The sequence below is a fragment of the Pararge aegeria genome, chromosome 7 (genome assembly GCF_905163445.1).
Source record: "Pararge aegeria chromosome 7, ilParAegt1.1, whole genome shotgun sequence".
Lineage (NCBI taxonomy): Eukaryota > Metazoa > Arthropoda > Insecta > Lepidoptera > Nymphalidae > Pararge > Pararge aegeria.
The window spans coordinates 8,298,743-8,311,704 of record NC_053186.1 but is presented as its reverse complement, the minus strand read 5'-3'; the positions used below and the strand labels follow the sequence as shown (position 1 = coordinate 8,311,704).

Here is a 12,962-nt window from a genome sequence, read left to right as displayed (position 1 = left end):
GGGACTTTACTAGTTAATAAAAAAACGATGAAGTGCGAGTTGGACTCAGGCATGTCAGGTTCCTTACCATTATCTAAAGAACTGGTAAAATTATTATGTCTGTTGTATGGGGGTTGTATGTATATTTATGTGGGCTTCCCTTAAATACATATTTATACAATTACATATTTATTTTGTAATTAATATAAACCAAATATTTTGTGAATATTTCAAGCGTCTACCTGTGTACCTGTCAAACTAACGTTTGTTGTATGGAAGCCCGCTTAAGTATGTTTTGTTATAAAGCAACAAATAATAAAAATTAGAATTATTTTATTCTGCAATATATCATCTGTGAAAATTTCAACCGTCTAACTATCACGGTTCATGAGATATAACGTGGTGACAGTGGACAGACAGACAGAAGGACGGACAAAAGAGCCTTAGTATTTAGTAATAGAGTCCCTTTTATCCTTTATGGGTACCCTAATAACGTTACTCACGTTATAGGTAACTCTAGAATGAGTTAGTGACTTCAAAGACCAAAGCATATAGTATTACGTTTTATTACAAAAACACTGACTTCACATTATGTGAATTTCTTAAACAAAAACAACATAATTAAAACAGTACAAAAACAATCAATACAAAAATATAATAACATAACGATGCAGAGCGGGCAACGCGACGGGGCGCGTGCTACTTCGAGTAACAGTATGGATTTCTTCTTGGCGTAACACCAACTGGTTTCGGTTTTTCATCTCAACAGATCTGGGAAGTGAGGAGTAGAGTTACGAAAACAATCAAAATTTTACTACGACTACCCACGACCAAAACCACATGTCGGCCCGGGTTATTATCACTAACGTGACGCGATAAGAATCGTCTCTGGTACAAGATAAACTCACTCCCTCTCTCCTTTGGAAGCGTAACTCCTTTTTATATCCTGTATTTGGTCGACCCCTATCCTATAATGCAAATATAATCTATATTTATGATAAAACTGTAACTGGAAGATTTCGGTACATATATATATATTTATAATATATTTTAAAAATTTTGACCGGGGGATGCTTTATAATTGATACTGAGTCCAAAACAGATTTTTATTTAATTTTTGTCTGTCTATCTATCTGTCTGTCTGTCTGTCTGTCTGTCTGTCTGTCTGTCTGTCTGTCTGTCTGTATGTCTGTCTGTCTATGTCTGTCTGTCTGTCTGTCCGGGCATTACGTGAAAACTACTGAACAGATTGAAATAAAATTTGGTACAGTGGTAGCTGATAACCCGGGTAAACATATAGGATACTTTTTATCCCGATAAAAAATAAGTTTCCTCCGGGAAATGGGATGAATTTTTTCACAAATAACAGCAAGTCGCAAGGCATATGGGACAACGATCAAATGCATGCGTACCATCCTACTAATATTATAAATGCGAAAGTTTGTGAGGATAGATGCATGGATGGATGGATGTATGTATGGATATTTGTTACGCTTTAACGCCACAACGAATGAACCGATTTGGTTGAAATTTGGTAGAGATACCTACAATATAATCTGGAATAGCTCATAGGCTTCTTTTTATCCCGGAAAAGCAAACAGCTTCTACAGGATAGCATCACTATTTTTTTCGCAATTGTCTTTCAAAATCGGCGCAACGGAGTTATAGATGGACGTGGTTTTTTGGATAGGCATAGTTGAAATATTATGAAGCTTTTAAATTTTGGCAGTATGTAGTAAATATATTGGAATTGTCGGAATTGTTGTTTCTTCAAAGTTCTATAAAACAGTCCGCGACAACATACGACAGTTTTTTGAAGTCGACTCAATCGCGCACGAAGTCGCGCGGGTCCGCTAGTATAGAAATAAAAACATACACATATAAAGAAATATAAATTTGTATATATATATATATATATATATTTCTTGTGCATACACACGCAGTGTATGTTACTGAACTCCTAAACGGCTGGACCGATTTGAATCATTTTTTTGGTATGCCTAACCATCATATGTCTAACCATCCAGGGTGCCACCGATGGTTTAGATTCACAAATCAGCCCGACTGGTGGCGACATAAACCTAGTATAAAAAGCACATATATAACTTTATGACTCAGTAAATTAACTGTAAATGAATTTGCATACGCATGCGAGTGACTGGCAGGAACATGCAACCTGTTGTCATCCTTAGCCCTCAAATAGCACTGAACATTGCTCCAAGAAAGATTTATTATCATTAACATGAAGTTATAAGAATCGTCTTAGTTCTATTTAACTCAGTCCTATGAACGAAGACCTCCTTGTCATACCCTTTATTTTGTGAACCTCCCTGTCCTGTATTTTGTCACCCTTACAACAAAATTCTAATTGTACTACAAGTAAGTACCCAGGACAAAAACTACATGTAAGCCAGGGTTATTATCATTATGTTGACGCGGTAGAATCGTCTTAGCTCTAATTTACTCACTCCCTCAATCCTATGACCGGCCTATGGACGGCCGATTGGCGCAGTTTGCAGCGACCCTGCTTTGTGAGCCCGAGGCCGTGGGTTCGATTCCCACATCTGGAAAATGTTTGTGTAATGAATGAGCATGAATGTTTTTTAGTGTCTGGGGGTTTATATGAATATTCTAAGTATCAGTCATCTTAGTACCCATAACACAAGCGACGCTTAATATGGGGCTAGATGGCGATGTGTGTATTGTCGTAGTATATTTATTTATTTATGTAAGAGGACCTCCTTGTCAAACCCTGTCTGTCGACCTTCCTGGCGCAGTGACGATTGCTAGTCTTTTATGGGGGAGTTCCACTATACGATATCTGGCAGGGGGGGGGGGGGGGGGGGGTTGGCAATTTAGTAGTTCAAAATTTCTAAATTTTCTTTCGTCTAGTCTGACAGAAGGCTTCATCTATGGCCAGACTGGCCAGTTAATATAGCTATTAGCCATAGTTGAAGCCTCCCAAACTATACCACTAACAGCGATTATAACCGCTACGCCCAAGCGTTCGACTAAATACAACACGAATAAAGTCATACTCACTAGTATAAGAAGATTATATTATATTTTTCCCCGAAAGTCGAATCGAGTCACAGTTCGTGAAAAACTTGCAAGTGCTGATTTTTCCGTTTGTTTTTTTTATAAAATCTATATTTGAGTTTACGGCGGTGCGTATCTCTTGCGGAGATCTGCCGACTTTTATTATAGTGTTAAATTGCTTTTATACAGTTAGCTCGATTGATATGACTCTCAAAGTGATAGTTAATGTTCTTAATTTAAATTATTTATCAGGTGTTGAATATTTATTATCTTTTCTAGGTAGAAAAACCATTTCGCATCAGAATATATAACATGATAGATAGGTTCTATCCATCTCAACAAGATGAACACTGCGTAGTTCTGATCGCCTGGTATCAAAAGAGTGGTTAGTTCTACTTTGCTAGTATTGATGTTTTCAATAAAGTCTACTATTTGTCAATTAAACATAAAGTTCCACTCATACAAAGCTAATCTTCAAACTTTATTCACTCGTATTACCGTTATATACTTTATTACGACCTCTTTTCACCTCTACTCTTCCCCCTAACCAACAAGTTTGAGGCTATCTGATACCTCCAGCGATTCATCCCATTTTACTTATATGAGTATAATATCTGATTGGTTTTCCTTTCCTCACCTTACGTAAGAACTTATCTCCAATCTAATAAAAGTTGCATTGCAACCACTCCCCATCAGAAACTCCGTGCCGTTCTGTAATAGAATACGCTCTGGCTGCGGATTTTTATAGTACATAGTCTAGAGATAAACCCTCAATAACATACAATAATAAACATACTATAATATAATGATTCTACAATCTAATATCTTTATTTAAGTTCTGACTGCCTGGTATCCTCTTGCTATAGTTTCTGCTAAAGACATTATTCTCATAGTGTATACAAAAACCTTAAATAAATAAATAATAAATTTCCATGATAACTCGGGACTGGTTTAAAAAAAATGGACTAGAGAAAATACTATCTAATGATATATTTAGGATATTAAGTCATACCTTAGTACAATCTTTCACCGTCATACGGAGCTCCATCGAGTTCTGGTTGCCTGGTACCCTCAGGCGGCAGTCCCCATCGAGGCCTGCAGCCATTATGCGCATAGTATCGTGGTATGCGATCGTCCCGAACCATTTCGTAAGCTAAACGCGCTATGCTCTGCTGGTATTCACTGATGCCAGTTTTGTATAGACAAGGTCGGACGTAGCCAAGAACTAGAAAGGAAAAATTATGTAAGTAATTGTGACGATTGCTAGTCTTTTATGGGGGAGTTCCACTATACGATATCTGGCAGGGGGGGGGGGGGGGGGGGGGGTGGCAATTTAGTAGTTCAAAATTTCTAAATTTTCTTTCGTCTAGTCTGACAGAAGGCTTCATCTATGGCCAGACTGGCCAGTTAATATAGCTATTAGCCATAGTTGAAGCCTCCCAAACTATACCACTAACAGCGATTATAACCGCTACGCCCAAGCGTTCGACTAAATACAACACGAATAAAGTCATACTCACTAGTATAAGAAGATTATATTATATTTTTCCCCGAAAGTCGAATCGAGTCACAGTTCGTGAAAAACTTGCAAGTGCTGATTTTTCCGTTTGTTTTTTTTATAAAATCTATATTTGAGTTTACGGCGGTGCGTATCTCTTGCGGAGATCTGCCGACTTTTATTATAGTGTTAAATTGCTTTTATACAGTTAGCTCGATTGATATGACTCTCAAAGTGATAGTTAATGTTCTTAATTTAAATTATTTATCAGGTGTTGAATATTTATTATCTTTTCTAGGTAGAAAAACCATTTCGCATCAGAATTATATAACATGATAGATAGGTTCTATCCATCTCAACAAGATGAACACTGCGTAGTTCTGATCGCCTGGTATCAAAAGAGTGGTTAGTTCTACTTTGCTAGTATTGATGTTTTCAATAAAGTCTACTATTTGTCAATTAAACATAAAGTTCCACTCATACAAAGCTAATCTTCAAACTTTATTCACTCGTATTACCGTTATATACTTTATTACGACCTCTTTTCACCTCTACTCTTCCCCCTAACCAACAAGTTTGAGGCTATCTGATACCTCCAGCGATTCATCCCATTTTACTTATATGAGTATAATATCTGATTGGTTTTCCTTTCCTCACCTTACGTAAGAACTTATCTCCAATCTAATAAAAGTTGCATTGCAACCACTCCCCATCAGAAACTCCGTGCCGTTCTGTAATAGAATACGCTCTGGCTGCGGATTTTTATAGTACATAGTCTAGAGATAAACCCTCAATAACATACAATAATAAACATACTATAATATAATGATTCTACAATCTAATATCTTTATTTAAGTTCTGACTGCCTGGTATCCTCTTGCTATAGTTTCTGCTAAAGACATTATTCTCATAGTGTATACAAAAACCTTAAATAAATAAATAATAAATTTCCATGATAACTCGGGACTGGTTTAAAAAAAATGGACTAGAGAAAATACTATCTAATGATATATTTAGGATATTAAGTCATACCTTAGTACAATCTTTCACCGTCATACGGAGCTCCATCGAGTTCTGGTTGCCTGGTACCCTCAGGCGGCAGTCCCCATCGAGGCCTGCAGCCATTATGCGCATAGTATCGTGGTATGCGATCGTCCCGAACCATTTCGTAAGCTAAACGCGCTATGCTCTGCTGGTATTCACTGATGCCAGTTTTGTATAGACAAGGTCGGACGTAGCCGAGAACTAGAAAGGAAAAATTATGTAAGTAATGATTTTGACTATTTTCTTATGTCATTTATAGGCACCTATACAATTTACATTACCTAAAGGCAAATAAAGTTAGCTCACATCAAGGAGTCATAATTAAGGTTCGTATTGTTAACCAAAGTCTAAAGAACAGGTTCTCAAGTAGCGGTATATCTATGGTTTACAAATAGATACAGACATACCTACTGGAAACCAAAGCTGAATTGTTTTTCCTGCTCAAAGGATCAGACGGGCTGTTTAAGAGTGGAAATGCAACCAGCTTACTTATCAGCACTTTACACGAGCATAACTCGTATAGGTAGGTGTTCTTATTTCGTATTTATTTGTATTGCTTGTATTAAAAGGTAAGAAAACGAACATTTTTATAATGAATAGCCTAATATTAAAATGCATTTCGCCATTTTAACGAAGCAGCTACCTCGAAATTGAAATTTGTCATAGTTTCTACTAGTATTCTACTACTCAAGGCTTGACTACTAGTCAAGCCGTTTGATTTCATACACATATTGAGGTAGTTGTGAAAATATATGCAAACCGCCATTTTGAATCTTGGACACACAGGCATGTGTGACATACTCAAATACAAAGACAGCAACTGAGACAAATAGACAGATAGACCGACACACATGCACAGACACGGATGCAGAGACAGGCACAAACACAGACACTAAGACAAACAGACAGATAGACATATGCCTAATAAATTGACGTTAAATGTATATTTTTACGTTTATGGATTTAAATACATAATAATAACCTGAAAATCCGCTCTCTGAATTATTTCATTCAAATCAGGAGACCTTATCTAACACACAAGTTTTGGTCAGATTCCATGGTACCATGCGGTTCTTGTTTCCTAACTAAACCAGCTATAAGGGGTTCCATACACGGGCGAGCTGTCTGTTACGAATAACCTCTTCTTGAACGGTCTTGGTATACTTTATACGATCATTGCCTAGTAAGCCAATCGTAAACAAATGTTTGATAGATATCATTTACATATAATATATTAGGCCTAGGACTTTCCGCCTGTTTGTCTTTGTGTCTGTCTCTGTGACTGCCTCTGTATCTGTGTATCCAAGATGGCCACCACTACAAAATGGCGGTTTGCATATATTTTCACAACAACCTCAATATGTGTATTAAATGAAAGGTCTTGACTAGTAGAATACGAGTAGAAACTATGACAAATTTCAAATATAAGAGCCACCTACGCTACATCAAAATCTATCTTAATAGATAGATTTTGATTTGATTTTTTTTATAAATTTAAAATGCATATAATTTTTTTTTCTGAACCGTCAGTATTTGAACTTGCAACTATATGTAGATATAAAATTAATAGATAAATGTTTTACAAGTTATATAACATGTTTCTTTACCAATTATGTCTCACCTATATAGATATAATATATACCTACTTCCTGGTTGCGTCACATCGCAAACGATGGATTGCCCGTGTATGAGGAGCTTTAATTTATTTATTATGTCAAGCGAAAACAAAGGCATACTTCCAATAGCGCTGCACCGTTTCCGCCAGCAAAATGAATGCATAACAAATCGTTTCAGAATTTAATGTTACAATTACTTTTAAGTGATGAAAGCTGATTTATTCAGAGAGGCGTTTTAAAAGCGATAATATATAACGCGCATACGGTACAAGTTGACAAAATTGTTGGTGTAAAAGCCAGAAATAAATGACAATGATTTCCTTTTAAAATGTTTATTAATAGAACGTTTTTTTCGACCAAATGTTTCACAGTTGATCGGTTGTCATAATCATTATCATCATCATAACTTTGTTAGTGCGGATGCTGATCACAGTGCTGCTCTCTCAGAAGTGACAGCTTTAGACACTCGCTCTAAATTCTCGATGCTCCAGCAGGAAATAAAAACCTGAATAATATTTGAGAAACTACATCGATCAGGCAAATTAAGATCAACCTCATTGCCGTAGTCAAGTTTAGTTTGGCCGTACCATTCGTTTCTCGATGCCATTTGGGCTATTTTCGACCCCCTGTAACTACGTTACGCATAAAGCTAGAAACCTGAAATTTAAAGACCAAGAGTCTATAGCCATATAGCTATATTGCTATAACAAGATATATTAGCAGAACTATAACAAGGAAGGTATATTCCTATAGGTTTATTTGTATAATTTTTAAATCTTATTTATTGCACCACCTACCTCTTTTCTACGTTTTTTCCTTTTACGCCATTGGTTGCCTGGAAGAAATCGCTATGTAGCGATAAGGCCACCAAATTGTACTCTCTTGATTGTATTTATATCTTTGTAACTACTTTTTGTTTCTTTGGTGTACAATAAAAGTGTATTCATTCATTCATTCATTCATTCATTCCCAAATTATAATAATATTTAAACCATAGGTTTATATTCTTCGAACTCCGATGAAAACTTCGATTTGCAATAGAATTATTGCAGTTTCCAGAAGTTCTTTAATTTTATCTCTGATACACTTATACAGTTAGATTTTTAGTTGGGACATTTTCACTCCGGCAACTCAATAAAATTTCAGATCAAAAAATAAAATATATAAGTAATGTAATAAGGTATAAGCCATAATTAATAACAGTGTAGCTTAAGAAAATGATAGCGCTAAGTTATATTTTGTTCTAAAGACTTCCGGTTAGATCGATTATTAATTTACAACGATGTTAATTTTTAAACTTGTTAACTGAAATGATTTTACATAGAATTTAACTCTATATGAGTTGTTGTATAGTCCACCAATCCACACTGGGCCAGCGTGGTGGAATACGGCCTTAACCCCTTGTCATTGTGGGATGAGGCCCGTGCCCTGTAGTGGGCCGGTAATGGGTCGAATGTACCACCTGTGCCCAACATTGAGTAGGTATCATTGTCACAAAATAAAAAATAAAATAATAAGTCAATGGATAAGAAGATTTTAAGAGTGGGTGGATAAAACCAAGGCACTAACTCCTGGTATGCGTGGGCAGCGGTTCTAACGTCGGTTTGTCCATGTCCCGCTCGTACAGCTCACGAGCCAGCTTCATCAGCTCAGTGTCCTTCATAGCAAACTTTGGCGCCGGCGGCACCGACACCTCTTCCACTGCAACTTCTTCGGACTTGCACGAACGACGTTTCTTCTCTCGAGGTTTGAATTCTCTGGTTTTAAATTCTGAAATATTTCTAAATTTTACATAAGAGAAATCGTACAATAGTAGGTAGTAGAGCTTTTGTGACAGAGCTCCTTTGGGGGCCGTACTACCCCAAAAATACCCCATGCTTATCTTATTTCTGCCGCATAGCAGCAGCGCTGAGTTCCAGTATGTATGGGCAAGGGTACCGATGAAATAACATGCACGTCATGAGACTTTACACCTACGCCCCAGGTTGCTGTACTCAGGGTGGCACGGTGGCACTCTGTAAGACAGGTTTCTAGCATAAACGAAGTGTTGCTGTTTATACCCAATGGATTCCCGATTACCATCAGGTGCCCAGCGGCATGGTTCTAGAAACTAGGCACAAAGAGAGTGAGAAAAATAATACATCTTTAAAGCCCGGCGCTCCCACTAAGTACCTACTGGTTATATCAAATGCAGAACATACGACTCTGTTTTTAAGTCTACTTTCTAGTCTTACAAATAAAAGTTGAATAACGACGTTTGAATAGCCATTCTATGGATTGACAAGCTCTGACATTTGAAAGGTGCTCTCTGTTGAAGTTTCATAAAACACTGAACAACTATTCCGGCGATATTCCAGTTTTATTTATAAAGCCCTTACCGTAAACTCTGAATTGATCTGAACTGAACCTACCTATGTATAACTCAGGCAGAATGTCCAAATGGCAGCAATATGACAAATAGATATAGGTATGCATCACCAGGTTAAGATAGATAAATTTTTTTGTAACTAACAGTCAAAAAGTCTACGCAAACTGACAAGGTGTAGGTAAAATCGAGGTTAAGCCGAGGTATTTAAATTAGAAAAGATCATGTATGAAGCTTTTCATTTCATCAGTTAATAGTTTCTGACAGTGATAGATCCGACTACGCACGAATCAACCGTGAGAGTAAGGTTGGACGACCATTCAGTATTTTATCATATTTTCAGGGTAGACCAATATTTATGAAAATCTGGCGGAAACAATTAATTTCAGCAAGGCCCCAGTTTGTCGGAACCTTCTATTTGTTTTGTTTCTTACAACTATGAATTAGAAATATACAAAGTTCAAATCGTCTTGCCAATGAATTAACGAATGAATAAACTCTTTATTACCCATACTCAGAACACAATAAAACATAACATTTTTTGAGTAGGTTTATATTTTTTAAACCTACGATTTCGCGATGTAAATATCTAATAAATATCGCGATTTTTGTAAACAATATTTTAAAATTTTAAGTGGAAGGGACAATAATTTTCATCGTATCTTCGTATCTCCTATTGAAAACTTATTCAGCTACGTAGGTAGGTACTTATCTTAGGACAGATTCTTAAAAATGTACTGTATTTTATCTAAATCAATCGATGTTGATTAGTTTTCAAATAATAGGGGTCCACAGACCCCTGTACTTCCGATCGTCTAGGCTGCGATATATAGAGAATGGAAAACACTTGAACTTTGGCTCAGATTTAAAAAACAGTCTAAGATAAAATCTCGTTTAAACTCTGAGCAACGATGACTAAGGTACAAACATACCCATCTCAAACTTACGCTACAACTAAGCTGATAAAAAAACATAGCTATTAACCAGGAGATAAGTGGCCGCAGAAGTCGTTGTAATACGTGGACTGGCCGCGCAGACTCCTCATTGTCAATTTGATGAACTGCTCAATTTCCTCTTCCGTCCACGCTTTCTAAAAACAACACAACTGTGTAATATTTTACGAAAATAAATACCTAGGTAGTTTTTACGATAAGTTTTACAATAATATATTTTTTGGGTAAATAGACATTCTAGGAATGCGTGGCCCGACCTTAACCTTATCATTGCTTTCCATGGCCATGAGGCATGATAGTCGTCAAACGCAATCCTATCCTAAATTCCTAAGTAGCAAAATTTTCATAATAACCAATTTAAATTTATTTATTTTTATTTAGAAAAGGTACTTTATTGCACAAACTTACAAGAAAAGAAAAAAAAAATTAAAAAAATATATATATATACAGTCGGATGCAAATCGGTCGTATTGGAAAAGCAATCTCTTACAGACAACGCTTGGTGAAAGTAATAGAAAACATGAAAGTGGGACAGTGCAAACAATAAAACATAAATAAGCGAAATAAAAAAGGATTCTTTCTTGATTTCATGTGTTACAAGCTACTAAATCTACATTTATCTATCTATTATATATCTATATTTATCATCATCATTATAAAAACATTACTGGCCCATTTGAGGGAGCGGATATACTCTCAGTATGAGAAGCGTGTATACCTAAGTCCATGCTGGCATGCGGGTTTTGTCGTGATGCTTTACCGATAAAGGAAGTGATATTTAATTGCTTAAAACGCAAATCACTGAAAAGTTAGAGGTGCGTGCCGGGGATCGAACTGAGTCCTACCGAAAAGAAGGCCGAAGCTCTTACTAATAGGCTATCGCCACCCAGTGGCCTGCATAGAGGGTATGCACAGAGTATGCAGATGATATAAAAGGAAGAAAATCTCCACACGAGTTAGGTATAAATACTTAATGGTAGTCTTTTTATAACTCTTACAATGCCTATCCTTAAGTTTTTTATAACTCGTACTGAAGATTTTCTTCAATTTATATCATCTGCATACCCTGTGCACACCCTCTATGCACGCCACTTATATAGGTATACCTACCAAACAAGTCCGGTTGGTTTTTTTGTTGGTTCTAATCTCTGGAAATGAAATATGTATTTTTGCATCAAATTGGCTAATACTTATGGAAGGTTATATGCTATTTAATAACGCGAAGTTATAGGACAGACGGGCGACACGCGATTCAAAGGGTTAGGTATAAAGTGTAGAATAAAAAATGTATAGAAACCTCAATGCCATGAACATTGATTGTTAATCAAATATAATTTTAATTGTTTCTTGGAAACTATTTATTTAATAAATAATAATTATAAGCGTTGTAAAAATCCTAATCAAAGTAAAAAATATCTGGCCAATATGAATGTATAGTTAGCCACTTTACCCACTTTATAAAATAACTATAACACATCAAGATTTGTACGTAGGCGAAGTCGCGGGAAACCGCTTGTAGTACTAATAATACAACTAAAGTTTTTGTTAGTTTATTTTAACATATAAATCTGTGGAGTTGGAAAATCGAAACCTGTATCTAATTTTGTTACCACTAACATCTTCCGATCCTACTCTCGGATCCAGCCATTTTCCTTCTAATTTCGCCCATCGGTTTTCAGGGCGACACCTGAAATTTTCAGTCAGTAAGTAGGCAAGTATCTCAATTTATCACTTCATTATGTACATAAATATTAGGTTAGCTATAAAACAGAAGCTCTTCACCAAGTTTGTCTTTCTGTGCCGACTATTTTGAAAAGGGTATAAAATATACCTACATTTTGTCAAGATTTAGCTTTAAATGCCCTTTCACCAATTTGATTTGAATTTCAAATCCGTCAAGTTTCAAATATCGTTATAAGTATTCTTTTACAAACTATAGATAGCTAGACAAAACCTTAACGTAAAATCAGGTTCCATCAGTAAAAGTAAAATGAAAATCGCTACAGCGGTTTGCGATTACCGAAGAAGTGATTCAATCGGTAGAATCTTGCTATCTTGGAGCTTTAGTGGCTAAAGCTGCCTAAACTGTTACTGCCTAACAGGTACCTAGTTAATATTTTAATATGCTTAGTAAGAAACATTATTTTCCAAGATAGGCAGTATAACTTCTCTCAAGAATCGTCAAAAGCTATAGACGCTGACAAGATTACCTATGCACAGAGAAATATAGCTAGGTACCGACATTAAGAGACGGAAAGAAAGGAAGAAATGATGCAAATCTACTCGTATGTAGGTAATTGCTAAAAGCAGGTAGTAAGTAGGTAGGCGTCAGTTAACATCTTACTTACATTTTAGTTTTTCTTATAGGATGCTGCCGGTACTCATCGAAGTATTCGGTTAGAAAAGACATTTTTAACACTCGTCAATTTATTTTCATAACCTAAATGGTATCTTTAATGTACAAAAAA

General features: G+C 36.1%; 1 protein-coding gene across 3 annotated transcripts; it reads right to left on the bottom strand.

Annotated features, from left to right (window-relative positions):
* Positions 1-620: 620 nt before the first annotated feature.
* Positions 621-12,962, bottom strand: LOC120625257. Of its 3 annotated transcripts, none has more exons than XM_039892261.1 (6): positions 12,843-12,962; positions 12,112-12,181; positions 10,526-10,631; positions 8,746-8,946; positions 5,549-5,761; positions 621-750 (listed from the first exon to the last, which is right to left on the bottom strand). In XM_039892261.1, exons 1-5 carry the CDS (start codon positions 12,902-12,904, stop codon positions 5,550-5,552), a joined length of 651 nt encoding a protein of 216 aa, XP_039748195.1. In that variant the 5' UTR covers positions 12,905-12,962; the 3' UTR covers positions 621-750; position 5,549. The 3 variants fall into 3 exon arrangements, with proteins under 3 accessions (XP_039748195.1, XP_039748198.1, XP_039748197.1); XM_039892263.1 differs by lacking the exon at positions 621-750 and adding an exon at positions 5,219-5,247; XM_039892264.1 differs by lacking the exon at positions 12,843-12,962 and having other exon boundaries at positions 12,105-12,163.

What these genes read in the sequence shown, in the direction of transcription:
- LOC120625257 (XM_039892261.1), bottom strand. Translation starts at nt 12,904, where the DNA reads ATGTCTTTTCTAACCGAATACTTCGATGAGTACCGGCAGCATCCTATA. An exon ending in CTGCGGCCACTTATCTCCTG is followed by an intron (nt 8,947 to 10,525) that starts GTTAATAGCTAT and finishes GAAATATTTCAG; the next exon opens with AATTTAAAACCAGAGAATTC. An exon ending in GCTGCCCACGCATACCAGGA is followed by an intron (nt 5,762 to 8,745) that starts GTTAGTGCCTTG and finishes TTTCCTTTCTAG; the next exon opens with TTCTCGGCTACGTCCGACCT.